At 35.0% G+C, this 26,609-nt stretch overlaps 1 protein-coding gene across 3 annotated transcripts in view; it reads right to left on the minus strand.

Moving 5' to 3' along the window:
* Positions 1-1,161: 1,161 nt before the first annotated feature.
* Positions 1,162-26,609, minus strand: part of LOC125648270 (uncharacterized) — a 31,993-nt gene continuing 6,545 nt past the window's right edge. The window contains exons 1-6 of one of the 3 annotated variants that reach the window (XM_056140310.1): positions 23,339-23,566; positions 23,026-23,132; positions 17,748-17,831; positions 10,489-10,638; positions 7,295-7,384; positions 1,162-1,453 (exon numbers count right to left, since the gene is read on the minus strand). In XM_056140310.1, coding sequence (XP_055996285.1) covers positions 1,339-1,453; positions 7,295-7,384; positions 10,489-10,638; positions 17,748-17,831; positions 23,026-23,132; positions 23,339-23,362 — 570 coding nt within the window. In that variant the 5' untranslated portion in view covers positions 23,363-23,566 and the 3' untranslated portion in view covers positions 1,162-1,338. Of the gene's footprint in view, positions 1,454-7,294; positions 7,385-10,488; positions 10,639-17,747; positions 17,832-23,025; positions 23,133-23,338; positions 23,567-26,609 lie in introns of those variants that run through there. The other 2 variants (XM_056140311.1, XM_048875247.2) reach the window with 2 other exon arrangements.

Genomic DNA, 26,609 nt, shown 5'->3' on the forward strand with positions numbered 1-26,609 from the left:
TGATCGCCAGCATTGTAGGAAAGTGATCGAATGGCTAAAAGTGTGTCATTAATGTGGCCCACAATTTTGGCGATTGCCATATCCCTAAGAATGACAACTATAAAATACTTTGTTGTTTAAAATTGTAACAGCTCTCAATCTGCAAATTTTAAATTGTGATAAAAATGTGCTATTACGATAGTTTTGTATGCAAGGTGAAGATAGTTTTGTATGTAACTTTAAATCAAATTGAAGTTTATTAAATTAAAGATTTTGGTTCTGTTGAATGAAAGGAGAAGACAACGAACAGTGATCAATTTCATAACTCCTACAAGCAACACAAAATAGATAGTTGGGCAAACACGGACCCCTGGAAACACCAGAGGTGGGATCAGGTGAATATATCCTGCATTATATAAAAATTGAATACAATAATGTAATTTGCTTCATTCAGAGTCTCTGGATAGGTTTACTAACACAAATATTAATTTTAAAAAGTTTATAAACTTTTTTTTCTGTCACTGAAATAGTAAATCACAATTTTGCAACCAAAAATATTCTTCTCTTTTACCACCGACTCTAAAATTAAAAGACAGAATCAGTACAACGATTATCTGAATGCGTATGTAAATGTGCATAATCTTATGCAAGTCATGCAACTGTAGCAAACGGAACGGAATTTTTTTTCCAGTTCTCTCTAGCGAAAAGAATTTCAAATTTTCACAAACCGTTGCATACCGAGACACCATACTAAGTCACCATACCGAAACACCATCACCATACCAAGACACCATACTGACACAACATCATACCGAGAGACACCATACCGACATGTCATACCGAGACACCATCACCTTACCGAGACACCATCACCATACCGACACGCCATACCGAGACACCATCACCGTACCAACACGCCATACCGAGGGACACCATACCGACATACCATCACCATACCGAGACACCATCACCTTACCGAGACGCCATACCAAGATACTCTACCGAGACACCATCACCGTACCGACACGCCATACCGAGAGACACCATACCGACACACCATCACCATACCGACACGCCATACCGACACACCATCACCTTACCGAGACGCCATACTGAGACACCATACCAAGATACTCTACCAAGACACCATACCGAGAAATCATACTGAAACACCATACCATACAAAATATATGTGAACTTTTATTTCGTAGGATAAATAGGATCAGCAAAATTTTATAGATATCATACAGTATATTTTATTACCCAATGAAATCTTGGTGAAAATCAAAATACCTAGTAAGAAAAAGATAGTACATTTGCAGAATGTTTAATGTGTAATATGACAAGAACACGGCTTGGTTATCTCCTCTTTCCAGGACTTGCATTACTGTTGAGATAGTTGTAAAGATCTGTTAGTCCTGCATATTCCGACGTTTGACAATGGTAAGCCAAATTCAAGGTACAGCTTCGTTTCCTGTAAAATTAGTAATTCGTTATTATCAACAAATAATGCTGGTATGCACCAACAGTAGAACAATACATGTATGTAAATGAGTATAAAGTATAATTTGTTTTGCACTATCAGTGAACTGTTATCAAATGTAAGGGAAGGTACGTCATCAAATTGTAACAAATCAACACATTGATTAAAAATCAATGAAAATGGGCATTTTCCTTTCGGTTTTAGACTTAATGTCGCCTACACTTAATTCTAGACATTTATATAATATATTAATTATATTTTGCTCTATATTTTTATGCCACCAAGATCTAAGATTAAGTGCTAGAACTTTGATATTTCACATGAGTATTCCTTGTAACAAGACCTTTCCCTGGGTACTAAACGTTTTAAACTTAGCTTTTGACCTACTTTTAATTAATTAATTTTTTTTTACATTGGTTATAACTTTCATATTGTACATTAGCATTTCTTGTGACAAAATCTTTCTACATGTATGTAGATGAGTATAAAGTATAATTTGTTTTGCACTATCAGTGAACTGTTATCAAATGTAAGGGAAGGTACGTCATCAAATTGTAACAAATCAACACATTAATTAAAAATCAATGAAAATGGGCATTTTCCTTTCGGCTTTTGACTTAATGTCGCCTACACTTAATTCTAGACATTTATAACATGAATTATGACAGATCTACCATTGCTCCCTTCACAGACAGAATTGTATCTTGTGAAGAAGTGCATGAGATTTGGGCTGTATATTTGACATGGGTACTGCAGGGAGTGGCAATCCGTATTCACTGTATTGGAAAATCACGTGCGGGAACGAAAGGGCGAGTCCATTGTTGCCATGTGACTTGGAAGTTCATTCTTCACATGCTTCATACAAGTATCATGCACAACGAAATAATCTTATACATAATGCTAGTACTCTTACAAGTACAATATGCAAGAGCCCTATGGTCCTTATGCATTGATAGGTTGTCCCCCTTGTTTTCAGAACGTTCATTTTCCGCTATTTTTACATGCATATTTATTTTTACATTAAACAAGATCTATTTAGTGACTTCCCCTTTCCCCCCGTGATTGTTACCTTTGGACAAAATAACACATCTATCTGAGGTGGGTTTTTTTGGCTTGTCGATAATATTAGCCAACTTCTTCGTACCCCCCCCCCCCCCTTACTTTGTACTACGTGACTCGTAAGCACTTTATCTTAATTTTTCTTATTATAAGCTGAAATCAAAGTATTTGATATTCGTTATGGTTAAATGTAATATATATAGATACTATTTACTACTTTAAATGGCGATATTAAGTTGTGTTTAATCATCTAAAGTACATACAATAGTACACCTTTTGGGCCCTAGACATAAAACTTCCACTAAATAATTAGTAACTGTATTATCATTATTTGACCTGAAATGTTTGTCTCAATTTGAATTAAAATGGTGGATTATCAGAAATCTAATTTTACAGCTCCATATAACATATCAGTATGTTTGGAAAATAGATCGATTCCTTCGATTAGTTTTTACGTGTATGTACGGTACAAGTATACAGGACTGTACATAGATCTGTAAATGTGAGATAAATCAAATACTGTATGGATATAAATACATGTATATATTTAATCTAAAATTAAAGGTGCATCAAAACTAGGAACAATATGTACTACGATAATTAACAAATATCGGTACGACTCAGCATATTAACAAAGCGTGGTGTATAACATTTTTATTTGGAAACCCGTACGTATTTACTAGACTGCGCTACATATGTATTATTTGTACCCGTTCAGTACAATTAATGGCACGTAATATCTAACTAGAATTCTTCTCGGACATATACAGAGTCTATGTTGGAACTGCCATGTGATTATTTATATAATTAATGCATCCAGAATGTAAGCAAATACAACCAACCAACAAATTTTTTTTTTATGTTGCCGCGATTTTGACGTTTCAAGTTCACAAACTTTGACGTCGTTTTCTGTGAATTGTGACGTCAAAAGATAAGAGCCCTTTTTTCACGACGCCAGTCATATAATATATTAATTATATTTTGCTCTATATTTTTATGCCACCAAGATCTAAGATTAAGTGCTAGAGCTTTGATATTTCACATGAGTATTCCTTGCAACAAGACCTTTCCCTGGGTACTAAACGTTTTAAACTTGGCATTTGACCTATCTTTAATTAATTTATTTTTTTACATTGGTTATAACTTTCATATTGTACATTAGCATTTCTTGTGACAAAATCTTTCTACTGGTAGCAAGATATTTTCCTTGTGACCTTGGCAATATTTGGAATTGGCCATTATCGGGGGCATTTGTGTTTCACAAACATATCTTGTTTTGAAAATGTGTTTTCTACTAGATTTTTACAAATGTGAGAAAGACCATTTGTTTATGACATCCCCTAATCTTTAAGTACTACGGCACCCACATCGTTATCCTTGACATGATCAACGATATAACACAGTACACGTACGATAGTATAGGTTCTCGATACCCCCTTGATTGTCGTAAGAGGCGACTAAATGAAATGCTTGGCATCAGGTGTGAATGTCATGGGTCCTCGGAGATGACCTTAAAACGGATGACCCATGTCGCAGTAGGTGTGGCACACTAAAGAACCCTCACTGCTCAATTGCCGTATATATAGACGAACCCCGGCCTTCCGCATGCGGGGCGAACACTCTAACCTCTCGGCCACGGCGGCGGTTAGAATCCCGGCTGCGACAGACCTAAGTCGTTAAAACAGGTAGTGACAGTTCCATCGCCAAACGCTCGGCATCAGCATTATCTACCCAGAGTTCCGTGCGCTCCTCGCACTACACCTCTGTCAACGGCTTTTTACAGAAATCTTGTAAAAGTTTCTTTGATCCAACATTTATGTTTTGGACTAAATATTTAGTCATATTATGATATGTTTTGGTGCAATCAAATTGATGCCTACTGTAAATTGTTTAAAATCGCCGTTTTCTGATCATAAATTTGGAACTACTTCGTAATATGCGTATGAATGTAGGATATACACGTGGTGGAGAATGGAATCAAAAGTAAAAAAGGCTGTAAAAATACGATAAAACTTGTAAAATAAGAGACAAACAGCTAAATGGTAAATATGCACTTTTTAAAATGTCATTTTGCTATGAAAAGAGCCTGATGTATCACCTGTTGCCTGAACTTTTAAAGCGAAAGGAAACCGAGAATGATTGTTTATATCATATGATTATATTGTCACGTGATTCCAAGCGTTGACAGAGGTGTATGTGAAGCTTGCGTAACGCGCCCTCTGGTGAGAGAATGTTGGCATCAGGTGTGAATGTCACGGGTCCTCGGAGATGACCTTATAAACGGATGACCCGTGTCGCAGTAGGTGTGACACGCTAAAGAACCCTCACTGCTCAATGGCCGTAAGCGCCGAGCATAGGCCTAAATATGAAGCCCGTCTCCATATGAGTGAAAAATTCTCGAGCGAGCGGTTAAGCAAGATACAATCAATCAATAAATGACCCCGCCCTAATTTGAGCTCTTCTGAGCCGAAGGCTCAAAGTGCTAATCATATGTCTGGCGTGCGGTATCCTAGGCCCAAGGGCTCTTATTTGTACTAAAACTAGGGTTGTGACCCTTTCACAAGGGGAGATAATTAGGAAAATGCAAACAAAAGTAGTGGTTGCTAAAAAATCTTCTTCTCAAGAACCACTGGGCAAATTATCACCAAATTTATGCATAAGGATGAGGATAGGTTGTAGATTAAAAAAATTGTTCAAGGCATCATCATGGGGCAAAGGGTGTGGTCTCAAGGTCACTTCAAAGTTGACCTTAAATTTTGTTTTGTTAAAACTTTGATATTTTGCTTAGTATAAGGACTAGGATCATCAAATTTTGTCAGTTGATGCATCTTAGGACCTAATATCATGTTGTCTCAAAAGTAGGTCATGGTGACCTACTTTTTTGAATTTCGCAGGTAATTATTATTAAATGGATTTTAATGTATATCTTGGACACTTTTGAGCCTATGAACATCAAAAGTTGTCAGTTGATGGATCATGAGACCTTAAACTGTAACATGTAAAAAGTATGTCACCATGACCTATTATCTGAATTTTATGGCTAATCATTTATGAATACATTTTAGGTTGTTATTTCAGATATCGAGAGGTTTTGAATCATCAAACCTTGTAAGTTGATGCGTTTAGAGGCCTCGAAACATATTTAATTTTTTTAAAAAGTAGGTCAGTGACCTACTTTTTGAATTTTGCATACATTCAAATTTCACATTTTCAATTTTAGATGCATATTTTGGACACTATGAAAGCTAGGATCATCAAACTTTGTCAGTTGATGCATCTTGAATCTTCATAGTTTGTTGACTAAAAAGTAGGTCACCGTGACCTACTTTTGGAATTTGACGGCTATATTTTAATATTTCAGATACTATTTGACTTATAATTATCAAACTTTGTCAGTTGATGCATGTTGAGTGTTCGGAGTGTATTGACTAAAACGTAGGTCACCGTGACCTATTTTTGGATTTTGACGGCAATATTTGAATATTTCAGATACTATTTGACTTACAATCATCAAACTTTGTCAGTTGATGGGTCTTCAGTCATATTAAGTGTGTCAACCAAAAATTAGGTCACTGTGACTTACTTTTGGAATTTGACGTTTATATCTGAATATTTCAGATACTATTTGACTTCAATTATCAAAGTTTGTCAGTGGAAGCATCTTGAGTCTTTGGAGTGTGTCGACCAAAAAGTAGGTCACTGTGGCCTTCTTTTGGAATTTGACGGCTATATTTGAATACTATTTGACTTGTCAGTTGATGCATCTTGAGTCTTCAGTGTGTTGACTTAAAGTAGGTCACCGTGACCTACTTTTGGACAGTTACATTTAAATTTTCAGATACTATTTGACTTAACATCATGAAACTTTGTTAATTGGTGAATCTTGGTGAGTGAGAATTTTTGCCTGTTCTACAATGTATCAGAAGAGCGATTCTAGGCCCATGGGCCTCTTGTTGAATTTTTATGATTACCTTCCCTTTGAAGGGTGAATGGTCCATCATTTGAACAAACGTAAATCCATTTGAACAAACGTGAATCCCCTTCACCCATGGATGATGTGCACCAAGTTTGACTGAAATTGGCCCAGTGGTTCTGGAGAAGATGAAAATGTGGAGTTTACAGACGAACAGACAACCGGTGATCAGAATAGTTTACTTGAGCTTTCAGCTCAGGAGGTGAGCTAAACGTTTTTAACAAAACGAATAGTTTTCGGGAAATATCGTAATTTTTTTAGTTAAATTTAAAGTAAAAGCCCAATAATATCTGGAGTTACACGATAAGCGATCCTCCAATATATTTTTTTAAAACCTGATAAACACGATACACGACAATGTTGATAAACACAAACACGTTAGAAAACAATGTCCGATAAACAGAAAACGAGATCTTAAATGATAGAGAAGAGAAATATTTTATTATATGATTGAAACAGATTTGGTGTTGTTGTTTTTTGACAGTCCAATGAAAATTCGCGTGTGTCTTTCCTCTAGGTCTTGTACTTTAGTTGTACGCAAAGATGACCGAGCAGATATCAATTCGTAAAGTCTAGTGACCAGTTTCAATGTTTTGAATTAATAATATTCAATCAGAATAAAACAATTATTGGCATTTTCTCGGTCTATGTGATGACTTAGCTACCCTCGAAGTACAATATTCACCGAGCCGCTCAGATAGCGTAAGTTTCGTCATATTCACTTCAAAATTGCCGATGATGTTTACATGTACCAGTATGCAATACAGTAGAATAGCTCTAAAAAGTTATAATCCACTTACTTTTCTTGATGTACTGTTTTGGACACATTATTTAATATCTGCTCAATAGACTGTAAGGCTTCATTTTTTCTTAGCAAATCTTCTACGAATCTAGTAAAAGAAAAAATTAAATAATAATGTTCAAAGCAAGTCTTCAGTATTATAAACAAAAGGGTCATGGACGTAAACAGCCACATAAATGAATATAACGATTAGTGATCAAATTTATAAATCCCATGAAGAAAACAAACAAGGTAGGATAAACACGTGGTCCCGGACGACAGATGTGGGACCAGGCGCCTACGAGAAGTAAGCACCCCCTGTTGAATATTTCAAACACAAACAATCGACATCAGCATTACTAACATTGTCAGAGAGCAAAATTATGACAACTCTTGTATTTAAACAATAAAATGTTTTCTTTGTTGTTTTATTGGGTGATGAAGGTAGCTAGCATTGCAGAAAAAAATGCATAACCCACGAAATTTTTTTCTGCAATAATTGCTACCTTCAACACCCAATGAAATAACAAAGCAAGACATTTTATTGTTTATATTTATATTTTTATTTATTATACTTTCATGTAAAATATTACCTGTTTATATACATGTATTTTTAACTTTATGTCCGTCAGATGGGACGTTAAAGGGTGTCCCATGTCAAGGATCACAACCCCCTTGGCACGCAAAAGATTGTTTCCCTGATGTTCGAAAACGAGTAGGCTCACTGGGGGCCGTCAGGGAAACTCAAACACTCACAACCAAACATAATTGAATTAGTTAATCGCCGTAAAATGGCTGAAATATTGCCAAAACGGCGTATAACCCCAATCAATCATGTAAAATACTTCATTCTGATTGGTCGAGAAGCATTTGAAAAAACATATTGTTACCCCCTGAGAACAGAAAGCACGCGGTCCAGGGTGATAGTATCTAGCAACGGGTAATAGTACTTGAAAACGGGTGATATTTTAAAAAATTATCACATGCGTTGAATTTATGCGCGTACGGTTCGTCGTAAATTGTTAGACGACGTCGTTTGAGCGTTTGTAATGAACGCGAATACCCGCATCGATAAACGAAAAATCGCGTGACAGTGATTGATCAAATGTCAACAGAAATAAGTCTTTCTGCTTTGTTGTTTATATAGCATTCATTATAATAAAACAAATATTGCATGTAGTTGAAGGTAACATTGAAAATTAACTATTCTCAACCGAGGCATAGCATGTAGACCAATTTGTTACGTTAAATGGAACAGCCTATGCACCCTTTGACCTTGATGACACTCCATGTTTGTTGATGATTTTGCGGACACTTGGCATTAGAAAACCGGATGGAACTAGTTTGCAACATAATGTATTTATTGGATGATGAAAGCAATGTCAAATTCAAAAGAAATATGAGAAAAGATTCATTGAATGCAAATATTAAAACTGAAAATAAATTTTGTTTGATACACGCAAATTTTTTTCCAAATATGGAATTCAACAAAACAATGGTAAAGTTAGCTTTCACAGTAAAATGAACAATGCTGATAAATTACCTACATCCGGTACCATTACTACATGTAGAATTGATCAATTAAGTAGCATTTGTAATATTGCTAACATTCAAAATCATTAAGTATAAAGACCAGTATTGATAAGATGACAAAATGTGGTCCCTACAGTGTTTATTATCATGTACATGTAGTATTCAGAAAAGGATTTGAAAACAAGTTTAAAAGACCTGTATTTAAATAGACTAGTGACATTGGACTTGGTTCAGCTTGATGACACATTGATAACCTTTGTGCGAAGTATCGGGTACGAGTTCTGGAACATAATTTGTGTAGATATAATACATTTTCAACTCAACGGGGAGACTGGAGTCCCTATCCAATGCGACATGAATTTTACAATTTTGGCAAAAAACTCCATGGGCATACATGTCCTTCATACTATGCTTCATGAAGTATGCCGGCGGCGTGAAATGTCGCAGTTCATACCCTCGTGAAAGGTGAAGATAACGAACAGTGATCAATCTCATAATTCTTATAATCAATACAAGATAGAAAGTTGGGAAAACACGGACCCTGGATACATCAGAGGTGCAATCATGTGTGTCTAGGAGGAGTAAGCATCCCTAGTCAACCGGTCACATCCGCCGTGAGCCCTGTATCTTGATCAGGTTAATGGAGTTATCCGTAGTCAAAATCAATGTGCCAAGAAACGGTCTAACAATTGGTATGAAACACGTCAGACAGCATTTGACCCATTTATTTTCAAAATCATATTTCAATTTGATTTTACATTGTATCTTTTGTCTCTATCGGAATTTCCAGACGTTAAAATTGACGTTCATCAAGATTCATAAGCCCATTGTTCACAATTGCACTACACATTCTGAAGGAAAGTTCTATACTAGAATTTGGAAATATATGAAAGGCAAACGTATCGGAAATGAAAATATTTAAATGCATATCCACAATATGAATTCTTTCTAGGGATCCCGATTTCTGATCCCGCAAGACATGAGTAGTTTCCCCTCTGTGTTCATTAATCTTTTAAAAACACGTAGTTTTTCTGCGTGATAATCAAAATTATAGATTTATACACATTTGAATGACAGAATTCTCACCGAATATGCATAATCCTTGCCCTTACGTCTGTCTGCACCTAGTTTGTTTCTAGATATTAAGGATGGGAGAAATGCTTGAACATTTAATGCATTTTTTCCATTGCGATTACGCTTAAGCACATGAGCCAGGGACAATAATTTTCAAAAGTTTGTTTGCTTTACTCTCAATGTTGTAATCTCTACAGGATTTATGAGATTGATCAATGTCCGTTATCTTCACTTCTTCATATAAGTTCTCACGTTCAGTGCATTCTTTAACTTTACCTTCATTTTTTAATGCCCAGGAGTACAGAAGTAATTCACATGAAAGGTGACATGTTATTCTGCAAAACCTTTCTATTATCGGTATAGATAGATACTGTACATTTTTGTAAGTCGAAGTTCAAGTAGCGTTATTAAAAGAAAACAAGAGACAAAACAGGAAAGGAAGAACTGGCGACTTGGAAGTTGATACATGTATTTTTAAAGTAAACATATTCCGCGGATTTCCAGGTGGGATAAGCAGTAAAATAATCTATAATATTCAGAACATGTTATAAGCGTTTTAAAAGGCCCAGCATTACACATCAATGTTAATAAATTATAAAAATTTACAAATTCAGGGGGCTGCCAGCACTTCGTGTTTGGCGTCTTTTCCCAGGATTCCCAGTCTTGAGTCCCTGTAAATTGTCTTCGTGAGCTGCCATTTTCTCTATGTAATTTTCCGTGCAGACATCTGAATTGATACCAAAAGCACAGGCTTCCCTGAAATGAATGACGAATACTTTAGCTTTTATATCTTCGTATACTTTAAATTAATGTAGTTGACATAACCATTTATCATCGGTCCAACTAATTGTTTTTGAGACTTTTTAATTAATGATTAAAAGGTATTTTGTACTTAACTCAAATGATATAGTTTAAATAAAATTTGTATTAATTTCATTAGATTACAAATTTTAAAACAAACCATTTTACGAATGGTTTACATGCAAGAACCGCCGTAGAATGGCTGAAATATAGCCAAAACGGCGTTAAACCTCAAACATTCGATGGTAGCAAATCACGTGACTTTAACATGATCAATTACACGCGGAAAATGTCGACAAAAATCAACACAAAGGAACGTTCAAACGATTAACACCTTTATCAATAACAAATTATCACATAACTTATATCAACATTTGCAGAATTTGCTTGGAAAGAAATCTATACTAAAATGGTAGTTCTACGTGCGATAGAAGCAGAGAACACAGTGTTTTGGCGGTCAGAAAGTTAAACAAAAAAAATGTGTCAATGTTCTCTGCTTCTATCGCACGTAGAACTACCATTGTTGAACTGGGTTATGAATACAGTAACTATATACCCCCACTCCATAGAAATAAATATTTTGCACATGTCTTGAATGTTAAACTGCATGTTAAGCCATGTATGTGTTGTTGTAACAATAACGTTTAGGGCTAAAATCATGAATTTCATAACTAGATTAGGGCAGTTTTAGGCATTTAAATGCAAATTTTAACAATAAAGAAACTCACAGAAACACTCTGTGCAGGAAAAGTGTCTTCCAGCTATTACTAGCTATAACCTTAATAGTCACAAAGTCACAACCAATAAACAGCTTTACACATGGATCCACAGGTCAAATTTAGTTTGAATGCATTTTCAAAATAAGAAAAACAGGAATTGACATGAAAAATGGGACCTTTTTTTTCTTTTTTTCTTAAGGATTTCCCCTTGAATTCAACATTTTAAAAGGAATTTTAGGGTCGCTGTACAGTACAGGTAGAAAAATTAGCAAACGAACACCCACGCGATTTTGTTGAGATGATGGGGAAATCCTTAAAAAAGGCCCTAATTTTCTTAATTTTATCTATTAAATTAGTCCTTATTTTTCGTCAGAGAGTGCTGTACAGCCTGTGTACATGTATAGTGCCTCTTTTAGGGAACCTTTGTATTATAAACAATGTACACTGAATGTTCCATTAAATGTAGTGCCGTGAGGATCCGGGTTAGAATAGGTCCTCAGTACCACTTGCTTGTCGTAAGAGGCGACTAAATGGGGCGGTCCTTCGGATAAGACCACAAAAACCGAGGTCCCGTGTCACAGCAGGTGTGGCACAATAAAGATCTCTCCCTGCTCAAAGGCCGTAAGCACCGAGCATAGGCCTAAATTTTGCAGCCCTTCACCGAAAGTGGTGACGTCTCCATATGAGTGAAACTTTCTCAACTTGGACGTTAAACAATTTAAAATCAATCCATTAAATGTACGTTTTCGTTATGATGTAATCAAGAATTAATTGTGCTTTACTTAGACAATAGAACGAAGCATTTTATTCTTTTTTATTTTACACACGCTAGCAATTTTACTTAATTGTATGTATGTTCTAGAAGAAGGACGGAATTTTATTTCTTATATAATTCTTTGTGCTTAGGGTTATCTGCTCTTAGAAAGTAGAATGAAATGACTTTAAAGTATTTGCCCTTATCTTATCCTATAATGAAAATGCATGTACTACATAATGGGTGACATATTGATGCACATATTTTAAGTGTCAATTATTCTGGACCTCTAAAACAAAGTTCTGATTAGTGTGCAGTGGGTCGATTAGTATGGAAAGCCAACGAGGTCAAATTCTATCCCTGTAAATGTGAAATTGTAACTACGCAGTTCACCATCCGTTCATCGTAAATGTAGAGATGTTGAATATAAAGGTTAAATGTAACCTGACAATTGTAATACTTGTTCTATTAGTGCATTGCCAATCCATTGGGTTGGAACGACTGTAAATGTTGTTTCGCAATGCAGTATCCTTTTAATGTATAAACAGCAATGCATATTCGAAACTTTAAAGATTTGTTCTTTGATAAGTATAAATGCTAAATTTGTTTTGAGGTTTAGGTAAATCCATCTTGTTCTAATAACGTTTGAAATTGAATCCTCCTTGTTTGTAATAAATGTTTACAGAATTCGAAAAGTACCGCATGTAACATGTCAATTCACCATTCGTTCATTGTAAATTCAACATTTGTGAGCTGTAATACATCATTATGACGACAGGGGGCATGTGATGTGTCAGAAATGTATTATAACCTTTCGGAACTCAACTAGCCTTATACGCTTGAGTATTTTCCATTCATATACTGCAGGAGCCAGGGGCGGATCCAGGAATTCCATTAGGGGGTGAACATTTATGAGGCAGTGGGTCTGGGGGCCACCTTGTCTCCTACATTGTATGTAGTCATTTTTACTATTTTCTGTCATTTTGAATAAGGTGAAATTTATCAAAGGATGCAAAATGTTAAGGGGGGGGGGGGGTGTCAGTTCTCCCAATAAAAGTAATTCAATAAATCAAACGATTTTGTCATTTATTTTTCCGAGAGTGGAGGAAATTATTGCTTCTTTTATCGTTTACATTTTCCTAAACAAAAGACCACGATTTACCTTAAATTAAATTTTTAGAGGGCCTGTCCTGCGGGTACATCCAAATCCAACATCATCTTTGTGATTAATTTCGACATCATATTACTGTCGTTGGTCATTTTAGTGCTTTTTACATCCTTATTTATTTGACCTCGTATCTACTATTAGACCGGACACTTGGGATGTCGAGTATTGTTGGTTTTTTGTGCTATACATATGAGTGGATCCAGGATTAAGAGGCACAACTATTCCCCTATACATAAAACCACCACCCCTCCCTGGATATTTTGTTATAGTGTAAATCCCCCCTTAATCCTGATAGCACAAATGATTTCGGGAATATGCATTTGCGGTATCAATTTTTAACTATTCCATACCATTTATCATATGCTGGGCTTGAAGTATTACATGTAATTTATTATTTTAATTAAACAAGGGGAAAATTGTATTGTAACTTATGCGAGTCATATAACAGGTAGACAATTTGCATTCTTTACATAGCGGGTCCCGAACATCTGATACCCCCACCCTACCCATTACATTTATATTAAAGGGAAAGGCAAACCAAAATATTTTTACATAAAACATGATGGGATTAATCATATGATAAAAGATTTGTCATACAATTATGTTGATATATGGCCTAGATAAGCTTCAGTACTAATTTGAAAACGTTAAAAATTGAAATTCCCGCGATCTATAGAGGCTGCCATGATGTGTAACTCTTTTGTATTCAAGACCACAAAAATCAATAATTTTGACGTCACACCGTCTGTTCCGGTTTTGAAGAGATTCTAAGATCATCCACATCTCGCAGGTGCTTGGGTTCAGGACCCCCCCCCCTTCCGAATAAGCTACACGAGTTGATTTAATTATTTTTTTCTTGAAAATATTTCTAATGCATGTCATCAACGTCTTGCATACCCATAAAGTCCAAAATATTCAAAATAAACCCTTTGAAAGAAATACCCTCACTGGTTATTATAACAGAACTTATAATAACCAGTGAGGGTATTTTTTTTTAAAAGGGCTTATTTTGAATTACATGTATTTTGGACGTTATGGGTATGCAAGACGTTGACATGCATTAGAAATATTTTCAACCAAAAAAAAATTAATTAAAACAACTCATGTAGCTTATTCGGAAGGGGGGGGGGGTCCTGAACCCAAGCACCTGCGAGATCAGCAAAGTTGTGCATGTGGTAGATTTTACGAATGCCAGGAAGGCAAGCAGTTAATTACACTAATGCGAAGGGGAGATGTGAATAAAGTTTTTTTTTTCTTTTCGAAATTCCCAACTCATCCGAGTCATTTGAAAAGAAAAGACTACGTAAACTGTGGATCCATCGAGGTTCAAGGCATTTGTATGAAGAACGTTTACCGTCTGCCTTGTCTACGACTCGACCGGACGTCTTCTTTTCTCAATTTCTTCCTGCGAAAGAACGGGCTCAATTCTATACGGCTCCAAACTTAACTGTTCGTGACTTGTCATGTTTACAGTGCTGCTGATGAAATAAACCGGAATAGACGATGTGACGTCATAAACTGCAATGGCCACTCTCTTAGCGGCGGATAATTTAAAATACATGATAGATTAATATTGATTTAAAAGTTAATCAAGGATTTTTGTTGTTAAAGACTGTCAATTACAATATCAGTAAGTAATACTTTATTCATAAAAGCAAATATGTGGTTAGGGTTGCCTTTCCCTTTAATATTGCTGATAGTGTGTAAAATTCGAACCATCTACGGTTAGGCTGAAATATCTACTATGCAAGATAAATACTATTGACTAGTAAAAACACGTCCCCATATCACTATATATACGTTTACTACATGACAGATCTTCCGGCAGATATTCTACTACGAGCGAAGGTTACTATATGAACGTGGCATAGAAATAGTGACTCAAAGATTAAAAATACCCATGAAAGGTGAAGGTTTGAAGAAATAACATTTTTTTTATATAATTTCATTTTAAAGTGTGATTGATATTTTAATGAGTTGATCTACATTATTTATATACATGTACTCCAAATTGCGAATTAAATTGTATTCTAATAAGGGACACATACATTTGTAATTGCATTAAACTTTCAAATGTTTAGGGGGTTGTGCATTCGATTTAGGACTTTGTTTAGCAAAAGTACTAATTAGATTTGCCAGAATGCATCAATCAACTTCTCTCTAAACTGTCTCCTTCTTGAAAAATGATCTGCATGTCTGAATTATTGAATATGATTTCGAATATTGTCATCATTAGTCCCCAATGTGTTTGTAAAACCAAAGGGGACTATATGTTTCTTCTCTGTTTGTCCGTCTGTCCCTGTCTGTCAGTCTGTCTTATTGGGTTTCCAGACTTCTGCAAGGATTCTTTGAAACTTGCAGTGTAGTTTCAGAGTGTTAAACACAGACCAAGTTCAAATTTCGTAACGCTTGATGTACAAATGTTAGAGAAATTAATTTTTTGTATTTTACGTTTTATATTCATCGGGATCGTGTCCCGATGGAAAGGCTGTAAAAGCCGGACATCTAAGTAGAGGCAGTTGACGCAACTCGGTCGCTGATTATGTAAAAAAAAAATCACTTCATCAATTGTATATTTCATACTCATTAATCGCAAAAGGAACATATCAATGAAAATATAAATCAGATCTGTTAATCATGCGAGTATTTTTTGTAGTCGGTGAGTGAAGTCTGATCAGTCGGGAGTACTCAATTTACCACATTCTCGTAGTTCGACTGAAATCGCGGGTATGCATGCAGTTGATAGAAAGTACTAAGTGTTACGAACAGGGTTCAGAAGTCCTTTATAATTATTTAGAATGCAGATATTCAATTTGCACGATTATATAAATACCTCCTCCCCCGTATTTTGTACAGATTTGATTTTTTGAACTGCTTCGAAACTAGGTAAACGGTACGTCGCACGATGAGGAGTACCACCTTTTCTCGGTTTGTTATCAGTCCCAATTTTACTGTGTGAGATTTAGAATATACACTGCATGTTTATGAATAGAATTTAAACATTATAGAGTTCTGACTAAGACTATTTCATCTCTGATAAAAACTACATGCGTCAACGGTATGAACAACCAAAACTGTCAAACGTTAAACTAATTCAATACTGGTAAACATAGTGACTCGGTACCAATGTTTAATGGGTTTTTTTAATCTCGCCCTGGCTTGGGATCATTGAGATTGGAAAATGCAGCTATTACTAAGCCTAGAGGAGTTCCGAAAGGTTATAGTGCATTTCTAATAATGTACACCATGCATGAGGCATTACAACCACTCTGATCACCTCGGTCGATTCCATCTAACCTCGATATATGTTTTCCGCCTAATGCGTATACAGTGACGTATAACAACATGTTTAACATCACTGATCAACTGGAAATACTGCCAGCTCCCCATCTTCGCTAACCAAGGGTGACGCTCCACGGTGTTTCTCTTTTCAAAGAAAAGGAAAATAATTAAAGAGAAACCCCATGGAGTGTCACCCTTGGCTAGCGAAGATGACAGCTCTCGTGAAATGCAGTCCATTTTAACATTATTTTTTTTATAACGCCCTATTTCTCTTTGAGTATTATGTTTTGATTTGTGTTTTTCCCCCTCGAAATAGAGGACAGTTTTCTAAGGAAAGCACGATAAATTCATTTTAAAACAACAGCAACATATTTTGATCACTACTTTCTGAAAGTGAAAGTTTTTCCGGGAGATTCAATAGACTGTTAGGCGTAGCTACATATCACTTACCGTCATACATCCGAAGCTAAATATAAGGAACCGGAATCTGCCGAAGTTTGTCGAATGGCATTGCAGCTTACAAATGTTGAATTTACATTGATGCAAGGTGAAGATAACGAACAGTGGTCAATCTCATAACTCCCACAAGATATGATTGAACGAATGATGAATTGAAGTGTTACATTTGGCGCTTATCGAATTCTCTATACATTGATTACCAACTAGGAGAATTAAATTTGAAAAGTTGATAGAACGAATGATGGATTTATTTATATAGTCTATACCTAAAACAAGTTTTGCATTGATAGTTGTAAAACAACAAACTCCCACTGACAACTTGAAATATTTCGAATGCGCATTAAATACCTCAACTTCATGTTTAATGCATGGATGATTGATTGTATATTGTTTAACGTCACACTCAAGAATTTTTCACTCATATGGAATCGTTTGATGTGTGGAATGCGTCCGTACGTCTTAAACCAAACATGTAACAAGGGAAAGAAAATAGAGGAGAATGCAAGTTTTTGTGACATTGTGCATTCGCTACTAAAATTGAAATTGGTTTTGTATACAAAAACTTCTGTTAATTATGTAGTTTAAATCAAGATCAGAATTAGGACTAAATAAGACTATTGGTGAACCCAGTTTTTAAACAGTTGCTGCTAGGCTTTCGTTTTACTTATGAGCTAATTCTCGCCTTTGTGTGGAGGTCCTGAGTTTTGCTACTGATGTTGATAACTCCCGTAGCTGATGGCGGACTTTGTCTAGTTGGTTAACCAAACTGAAAAACAAAAACAGCAATTACTTGTATACTAGTCGTTAAACAACACTACGTTAATGTAGATGATGTATCTGATCAAACTGAAAAACAAAAACAGCAATTACTTGTATACTAGTCGTTAAACAACACTACGTTAATGTAGATGATGTATCTGATCAAACTGAAAAACAAAAACAGCAATTACTTGTATACTAGTCGTTAAACAACACTACGTTAATGTAGATGATGTATCTGATCATAAATGCGTACAGGTTACGTGAACATGTTTTAAATATTTTGAAAGAAGGCGTTGCACGTCTCATGTTAATTTTCCTAAAGGTGTTGCATGAGAGATCGAAAAATACAAGTTATTAAGATATATGATAAAACCAATTGGAACGTATGTCTTGATTCAATAATTTTTGAAAATAAGTTTAAAAGACGTGTATTGACAATATTAACCAAAATATTTCGAGTTTAAATCATGTAATAAGTATTATTTTCAACATCACCTGTACGTTAATTTTCCTTATGATCTACTGCGTGGTTCAGAGGATAAGGTCGTCGATTCTTATAAAGATGTTTTCTATTTTTAAAACGACCGGGTTCGACTCCCTCACGAACACATTTTTTGTTGTTCATATTACGTTTTCCATCTATATTTTTTCCTTAATTGAAACACGCTTCTAGTTTTTATAAATGTTTCATGTCAAATCTCTGTTTTAGCTTCCAACCTGGACACTCTTTAGTTTGTGAATAGAACTCTCAACACGCCGATTACAGCATGTAATACCTGTGTTTTAATAGTCAAGGCTGCTAACGAGAACTTGTATGTTTTTCTAAATGAAAGTTGTTGACAAAGGCATGGTGCCTTTTACGATAAACCGCTGCGAACTTTGCAAAGCTTTGGAAGAAAAACTTCAAGGCCAAACAAGGTAAATAATCGTTAAACAGTTTGAGTTTATATATATTCCAGTAGCAAATTGCTATGTTGAATCAATTTTTACAGGTACATGTACTTCGAATAATGTTGAACTTTATTAATGCGTATTAAACTTCCCATATTTTGTTTTGTGGTCAGAGTCATGTACAGTTCCCAATTGTTGGTTGTAATACATACGAGCATAAGAGCTTTTGGACTGTAGTAGTATATAAATATTGCATGTAGTTGAGGGTAACATTGAAAATTTTACCCCGAGAAAACCATTGTCAACCGAGGCGTAGCTCAACTGATACTCAGAAAAAAGAAGACAATTTAATTTTCACGATTTCAAGAATTATCTATAATGTATTGACACATAAAATGTATTAGGCTTGCCTCTAGTACTGGGGAATCCTTCAGGTATTCAAATGGCAAATACACAATAAGTATAAATATGAATGGAGGTCAGTTCTACATCACAAGTGCTGGCACGGAGCTCCGATTAGGGAAAATTCCCGCTTCAGTGCAACACCCTCTTTATAGTTAAAGACCCGTGGTTGGCTACTTTATAACACTACCGGTACCGCCCATCTTTCCTTACACGTTACGTATTGAAATTATATTGTAGTGTAAAACTGAAAATGCCAGATGGTAACTCATTCCCATATCTAGATGATATATTTCATACATGTTCATAGGATTTGACTGTTGAGAGTGAATGAACAAGTGACGATAAAGAGAAGTGATGGATCTCACAAATCCTATAAAGATTAAAAGAAAGCCAAACACAGACCCCTGGGATATACCAGAGGTGGCATCAGATGCCCGGGAAGAGTAAGCATCCCCTGTTAACCGGTTATACCCGCTGTGAGCCCAATATCTTGATAAGATAGATATAATAATCCATAGATTGAAACACGTCAGTATTCGACCCAGTGATAGCTTATATTTACAATTTAGATGACTATAACAATCGGAGAATTTGCGAAATGCTGACTGCAAACGAGACTGTTGAAACCCCTGTAACATTAACGTATTTCTCAGTAGTCTATCTCGATTTATAAAATGATACGCAGAATACGCTAAATGTTCAAATGATCCAGGTATCTTCAGCTGAGTTATTATTTCAGTTACCTTTGTTGGGGTAGCATATTGTTTGCTGTGTAAAATAATACAGCATCATATATTTCATAGAATAGTTGTAGACAAATTTGGAATAAATTATATTTGGGACAAGGATGATATAAATTGTACATTTCAGGACTCCTACACTCCCAGGGCATTAGGAGCGGGACAGAAACTGCCAAAAATTGACCAATTTTCAAAAATCGTCTTCCGATCTCTACAACCGCATATCTTTAAGAAAAACTAAGTACATAGTAATGTACATGTAGAGTAGGAAAGCCATTACCAAAATTGTAAATTTCATGATACATGTACCCTTGATAGAGGTTCGGACTTAGTAATCCCGTGGGGATCCAGGTTAGAATAGGTTCTCAGTACCCCTTGCTTGTAGAAGGCGACCAAATGGGGCGGTCCTTTGGATGAGACCGCAAAAACCGAGGCCCCGTCACAGCAGGTGTGGCACAATAAAGATCCCTCCCTACTCAAAGGCCATAAGCGCCGAGCATAGGCCGAAATTTTGCAGCCCTTCCATATGAGTGAAATATTCTCGAGAGGGACGTTAAACAATATTCAATCAATCGGACTTGGTATACATAGTATTTATGTGTAAAACATTTAAAACAACATCTTTAATGCTATTGATAATAGATTAAAACTAAATGGATATTTCGAAGGAGTAGGTAAATAGGTAGTCCTTTACCAAAATTGTAAATTTCATAATACCAGGCTGGGGCTGTCCTTCGCTAAAACCGAGGCCCCGTGTCACAGCAGGTGTGGCACGAAAAAGATCCCTCCCTGCTTAAAGGCCGTAAGCGCGTAGCATAGGCCTAAGTTTTGCAGTCCTTCACCCACAATGGTGACGTCTCCATATGAGTGAAATATTCTCGAGAGGTACGTTAAACAATATCCAATCAATCAATCATAATACCAGGGGCAGGGGGTAAGTGTTTTGGTTCCAGGTTGGAACCAAAAATATTATAGTGCTTATTGTCTTTATCATTTGAAAGTTTTCTTTGTTTGTTGATACGGTATAATAACTAAATGCATATCTAGGATAAGCAGAAAAGGATGTACCAAAATTGTTAATTTTTTACTCTAGGACAGGTCCAAACTAACGTATCTTGTTTAAGTTAGATATATTATGTAATGCCTTTCATCAGTAATAAGCAAGTATAGACACTTTTGGGGACATTTAAGTTTTAAGAACACATCTTTTATCATGCTGTTGCTGAATATTAGAATTTAGTTTAGATACATATATATGGAGAAAAGAAACGTTTTCTAGATTTCATAGTTCTTGGCGTTAGTGATACTTTTAACTAATATTCAGGTTACCGATATGGCCTGTGGGACTCTTTGGTTTTGTTTTTCCGCTGGCGTTTTGGATTACTTAGTATCTCCTCTGAATTTACACAGGAAGCACAACTCGAAACTTCTGCTGGCATTGCCACATGGCATTATTGCTTATAGGAGTTATGAAATTGATCACTGTTCGTTTTCTTCACCTTTCATCCAATTGCTGAAGTCAGCCATTTCGAATTTAGTAACGATCGCAAAGACGTTTTAGATGAGGTTGATATTTCAGTCTATATTCAGAAACACTTATGGGGGGAAATAATCGACAATTTAATGAATTTGGGAAAAATAAAAATTGAAGCAAATATATTCTTTTCAAATATATTTCATGTTAAAACAACTGTGACATGAAAAGCAACTTTCATGATATTACAATAATACATTGTAATCAAACTACAAAGTAAGACATACAGTATGGACTTGATAGATCAGAATTATTCTGTGAAATAGATTTAAATTCAATAAATCTTGAAAAAATATACATGTAATAATCATCAGGATAACTGAAAAATGAATTTATATCTAAAGTGAATACATTACATCCCATCTTACGATGTAGTATACAATATTACCGTTTCTGGTGATTAGCCTCCGCAAACGAAGTGCACAGATCCTAAGATTTATTTCCACTTAAAAATGCATTGACAGTTTGTATTTTCATTGTGACATAACTCATAATTTTACATAATAATTCTGAAGTCGATTTAGTAAGGAGATAATTAACAAATATTTCGATTTAAGAAGAATGAAAAAAATTCGGAATAGTTGGCGATACTTTTTATAAGTGTTTTCGAAAATAAACTATCACTGCAGTACTATTAAATGGTTTAGATGGACGGATTTATGGACAATAGGGCCACGTTACTTATGGGTTTTTTAAGAGAGTAAACTTGCATGCATGCAAAGTTACTGCGTGTTTACTAAGTTGGGAAAGATTGATATAGCCGAATATTGACCCCTGAGATTTCTGTTGTTCAATATCAGATCAATAGAAGATGTACAATTTAAACTGATGTCCAAGGAAATAATAATAAAAAAAATCCGCAATGTTCAAATATATATTATTTCTAGAACACTTGATAAAGTTTTGAATCGGGTGACTATCTGTCTGTCAGTCGAGGACAAAGGTGGTCTAATGCATGTCCATATAAGTGATAAATAGGTTGGTACATGTAGGTAAACTTTTATTTGGCTCGCGACACACGTCCCCCCAAAATACAGCAACTGACAAAGGCCTCACAGTGGTCAACATGATTCAGACACGTCTTGAATATGTAGCCATACAATTCCAAACTGATGCTATAATGAACTACTTTTGGGTCGCGATACACTTCCCTCCAAGATACATCAACATACCGAATTTGATGGTCCTAGGTCTATCAGTGTTCAAGATAAGCAAACAGACGAATGGGGAAGAAAACTATACCATAAGGCCCATCAAAAGACGGACGTATAAAAAGCTAGAAATATTTATATCTTGCATTAATACATAAATTAATATATAGATGTATGCCCTCCAATCACCTTTCAATTAATATAGAAGATATATACAGGTGGAAAATATTTATACTTGCAAATGAAATCACTGATTTCTCACTAGTTTTCTTTGATATACATGTACGTGTGCATATATGAACTTACATGTGTACCCACAGATTCACTTCCTCTAAACATCAGTGATTTGCAACGAAGACAAATAATTTCACCTGTTCTCTCAACCAAGTATTCAAGGTTTTATGTACTTGTATAATTTTTGTGCAAATTAAATTTTGACTGCACGTGCGTAATTGAATTTAGAGCAAGTATACATACTGTTTTTCTCGAAAATGTTGTGTTTTAATCTCAATTGACGATGTGGCTACGACGAATAGAAGCACGGAATAAACGGATGTCCTGAATCCCTCCATGATTGTCAAATCCTGAAAATAATTGTCAAATATCAACTGGCATTCAATGCTGTGCAATATTATCAATCAATGAATGCTTGCCCTAATTTAATTGCAGATCTATGGAACAATAAAAATGTTTTCTACGTCAGCAATGCATGCATTGGCTATAAATGTATCAAACACTGATTGGAATGTAGGTATATAGTTCTATATTACAACTAGATTATACAAAATACCTTAATCAGATGTTTTAATTTCATACAAATTTCTCAGTTATATGATAGCATAACGTATAACACTGCCATCTCCTCTCATTTTGAGATGAACAAAATGTGAGATATTCTGAAAATATCACGTATCAGCGAAAAACGAAAACGAGTACGCCAGTCATCGTCTACATGTGCTGTTTTACAGCTTTTTAATTTCAGTGTAACTAGTCTCAGTTTCAAGTGCCACACCGAAACAGCCTGGAAATTGATAATCTATCAGGCAGACCGGGCTAGAACATTAATTTCTTCTATTTACGCTTGTTTACCATTTTTACTGCACGTCCATCCACATTGATTAATTGACACACTATTTTGACATTTAACTCATCATGACTTATTAAACAAATTTTCCGCCGATTGATTTGTGCAAATAAAATCTCTATGTTATGCATCCTGTAATGCCTCTGCATACATTATTACGAATATGTTCGGCACCCTCGTTTATCTTTATAAAAACATTTATTCGCTAAATCCTGAATTGATATTTATTTCTATTCCGTGAATCAATTAACATCGCGACTTCGAGTTTAGTTCCATTCATCTTCTTGACACTTAGATGGAAAAAGATCGAATTATATTTACTTACTGAATCGTACGAAGTCACCTACATTTAAGGATGGTGATCGTAATTCAGCACTTTCAAAGATATTTTATTCAACCTTTAATATATGGATTGAATTTAAACCAAGTTTTATAAAGTGTAGGGTTACTAGGAATATGCTTTATGGGGTTATTGGGGAAGATGTTTTATAGGGTTACTGGGAAGATGTTTTATGGGGTGTAAAAACTGATTTTTTAAAAAAATGTTCCGGACATTAACGATAAACTAGCAACACAACTTTATGACAAACGGGATGACTTCAGCTTCTCCATCGTTAACTTCTCATATCTAATTATTACCTTCATATTGGGTTTCTGTCTCTCATCTTACAGGGGTTTGAAAAGTCTTATTTAAAGTCGGCAAGTTTTATAATCCTTAAAATATTATCGTATTTGCAAATACATGTACAACTTATCATTACGTTGAATGCTGTTTGACGTGTGTCATGCCTGTACCTATTGTTACAGTGTAGGTCGTTCGTTTCATAATTATTTTGACTATGAATTACTCCATTTGCCTGATCAAGATCATTATAGGGCTTATGGTGGGTGTGGTCGAGCTACAGTCACCCGATCCATCTCTGCTGTTTCCCTACTCTTAATTTTGTATTCTTATAAGATTTGTGAGATTGATCACTGTTCGCTATCTTCACTTCTTCCATTAGTATAGAAGAATGTAACGAAAAAATGCCCATGTAATATATATATATAATTAAAGGTACTGGCGTTCCAGTTTTTAGCATTACATTTGTTTTACAGATATAAATGAAATCACTGCAACTGTTGTACAATGGGCGTATTCCTTGATACATGTACGTCTTTCTTTTACAGAAACCACTCACAATTTATTCTATTTACCTTTCCCAAGTATAAATATGTCGCTAGTTTGAATTTGATAATGGATTCTGTATTAAAATCACAGCGATTTACTAGTATGTATGGCTGAAATGGGGATACAACATGTTACCTTCTAATGTCTTTCTATGACGTTGAAACATTTATTCCATATCATATCTTTATCTAAGACTGTAGACCCCTTTCTGGTCATACAGAGAGACTTTAATGATCTCCAATGGAATACATGTACATGTATGTGGTTTATGGATGAATCCATCTGTACAGAAATTATTCTTTACATGTATATCTGTCAGAATGGCTTGTCTAATTTCTTTGTAGGTCAAATGATAAATCTTAAGGAGGAATAACACACCCGAGAAATCTGAAATGGATTGAAAATAGAGGACATGTACAATAACGTTCTGAAATTGAAAACTTTCAAATTTACCTTATTTAGTTAAATAAGTTTAAGAAGAAAGTTATCTGAAAACAAATTCAAATCCCTGCTTACTCGAACACACAATCTAAAGATTATTAATGGGCACGTTAGCCTAGTGAACTACCCAGCTACAGTGTAGGCAATGAAGAGTTGAAAGGAATATACGAATATTGCCGATATTTTCAGTCATGTTTCAAAAGGAAGTCAGCAATTGTGACGATGTGCTGTTCATCCTTAATGTTAAATTGATTTTGAAGTATTTCAAGAAAAATGAAATTGCTATCCAATAAATCATGACAAAATTTATATGCCTTTTTTATAGCATGACTATTACATTGTATACCGTACACTGACTCCCAATTCTATATCAACACAATAGTTAGCATGTCTATAACCTTGTCAAATTACAATATCATAATTATCTTAGATTTCATTGAAAGTCATCGATACATCTTTCCACGGTGCATTTTGGTATATTTTCTTTTGCATAGTCGATATAATCTGGTCCTCTATTTAATAATTTATTAATGTCAATCAACTTCTGTAATGAAATTTTGCACTTGGAGTTATCGTTACATTTTCTTTCCCCGTGTTGGGCTTTATTGCTTGACCTAACACTTCAAATCTGGTGTCCGAGTGTTACCAGTACAATACGGGAATAAATAAATATCTAACCTGTGCTATAAAATTGATTTTACAAGTATGGTTCTTCCAACTGGTGTCAGGTTTCTTTCTTTCCAATGTTCAATTATTGACTTATTTTCACTATTTTTCCTAGTTTTTATTTTTTTATTTATTCTTAACAAATCAACATAATGAATTTGCCAATAATATGAATTACATAGTCCTTTGAAATTTCATTTCTAGACAAATCCAGTCTTCAGAATATTCTTACTACTTATCTATACAATTTGACATTTTTTAGTCTGGCTGAAATATTGCCAAAACGACGTAAATCCATAAGCAATCAATCAATAGCCCGTACATTTTGTAGATTTATCAATTTCTTTCATAGTAGTAATCTTACCCGGCAAGTGTCATTTCTGAACCATCAAAAATAGCATTAGCATAATTCGAAACCGTATATTCACCATAAAAGAAATCATTTGGTCAATAATAAGTTTTATATGCTTTTTGAAATCACATTATTGACCAATTGCAAATTTATGGTGAAAACTACCTACATCTAAAGTCGTAATTATCTACGTAAAAACAAGTTTTTAAGTAATTATATTCATCTAGACGTGTCGGTACATGTAAATCGCCAGAGCAATCGGATTTTGAGAACTACGTGTAGGGTCGTACGTTCCTCTAATGGGGTTGCTATTAAGTTTTGATTAACTACTATTTTTTAACTCAAAC

This window comes from Ostrea edulis, chromosome 6, assembly GCF_947568905.1.
Source record: "Ostrea edulis chromosome 6, xbOstEdul1.1, whole genome shotgun sequence".
Lineage (NCBI taxonomy): Eukaryota > Metazoa > Mollusca > Bivalvia > Ostreida > Ostreidae > Ostrea > Ostrea edulis.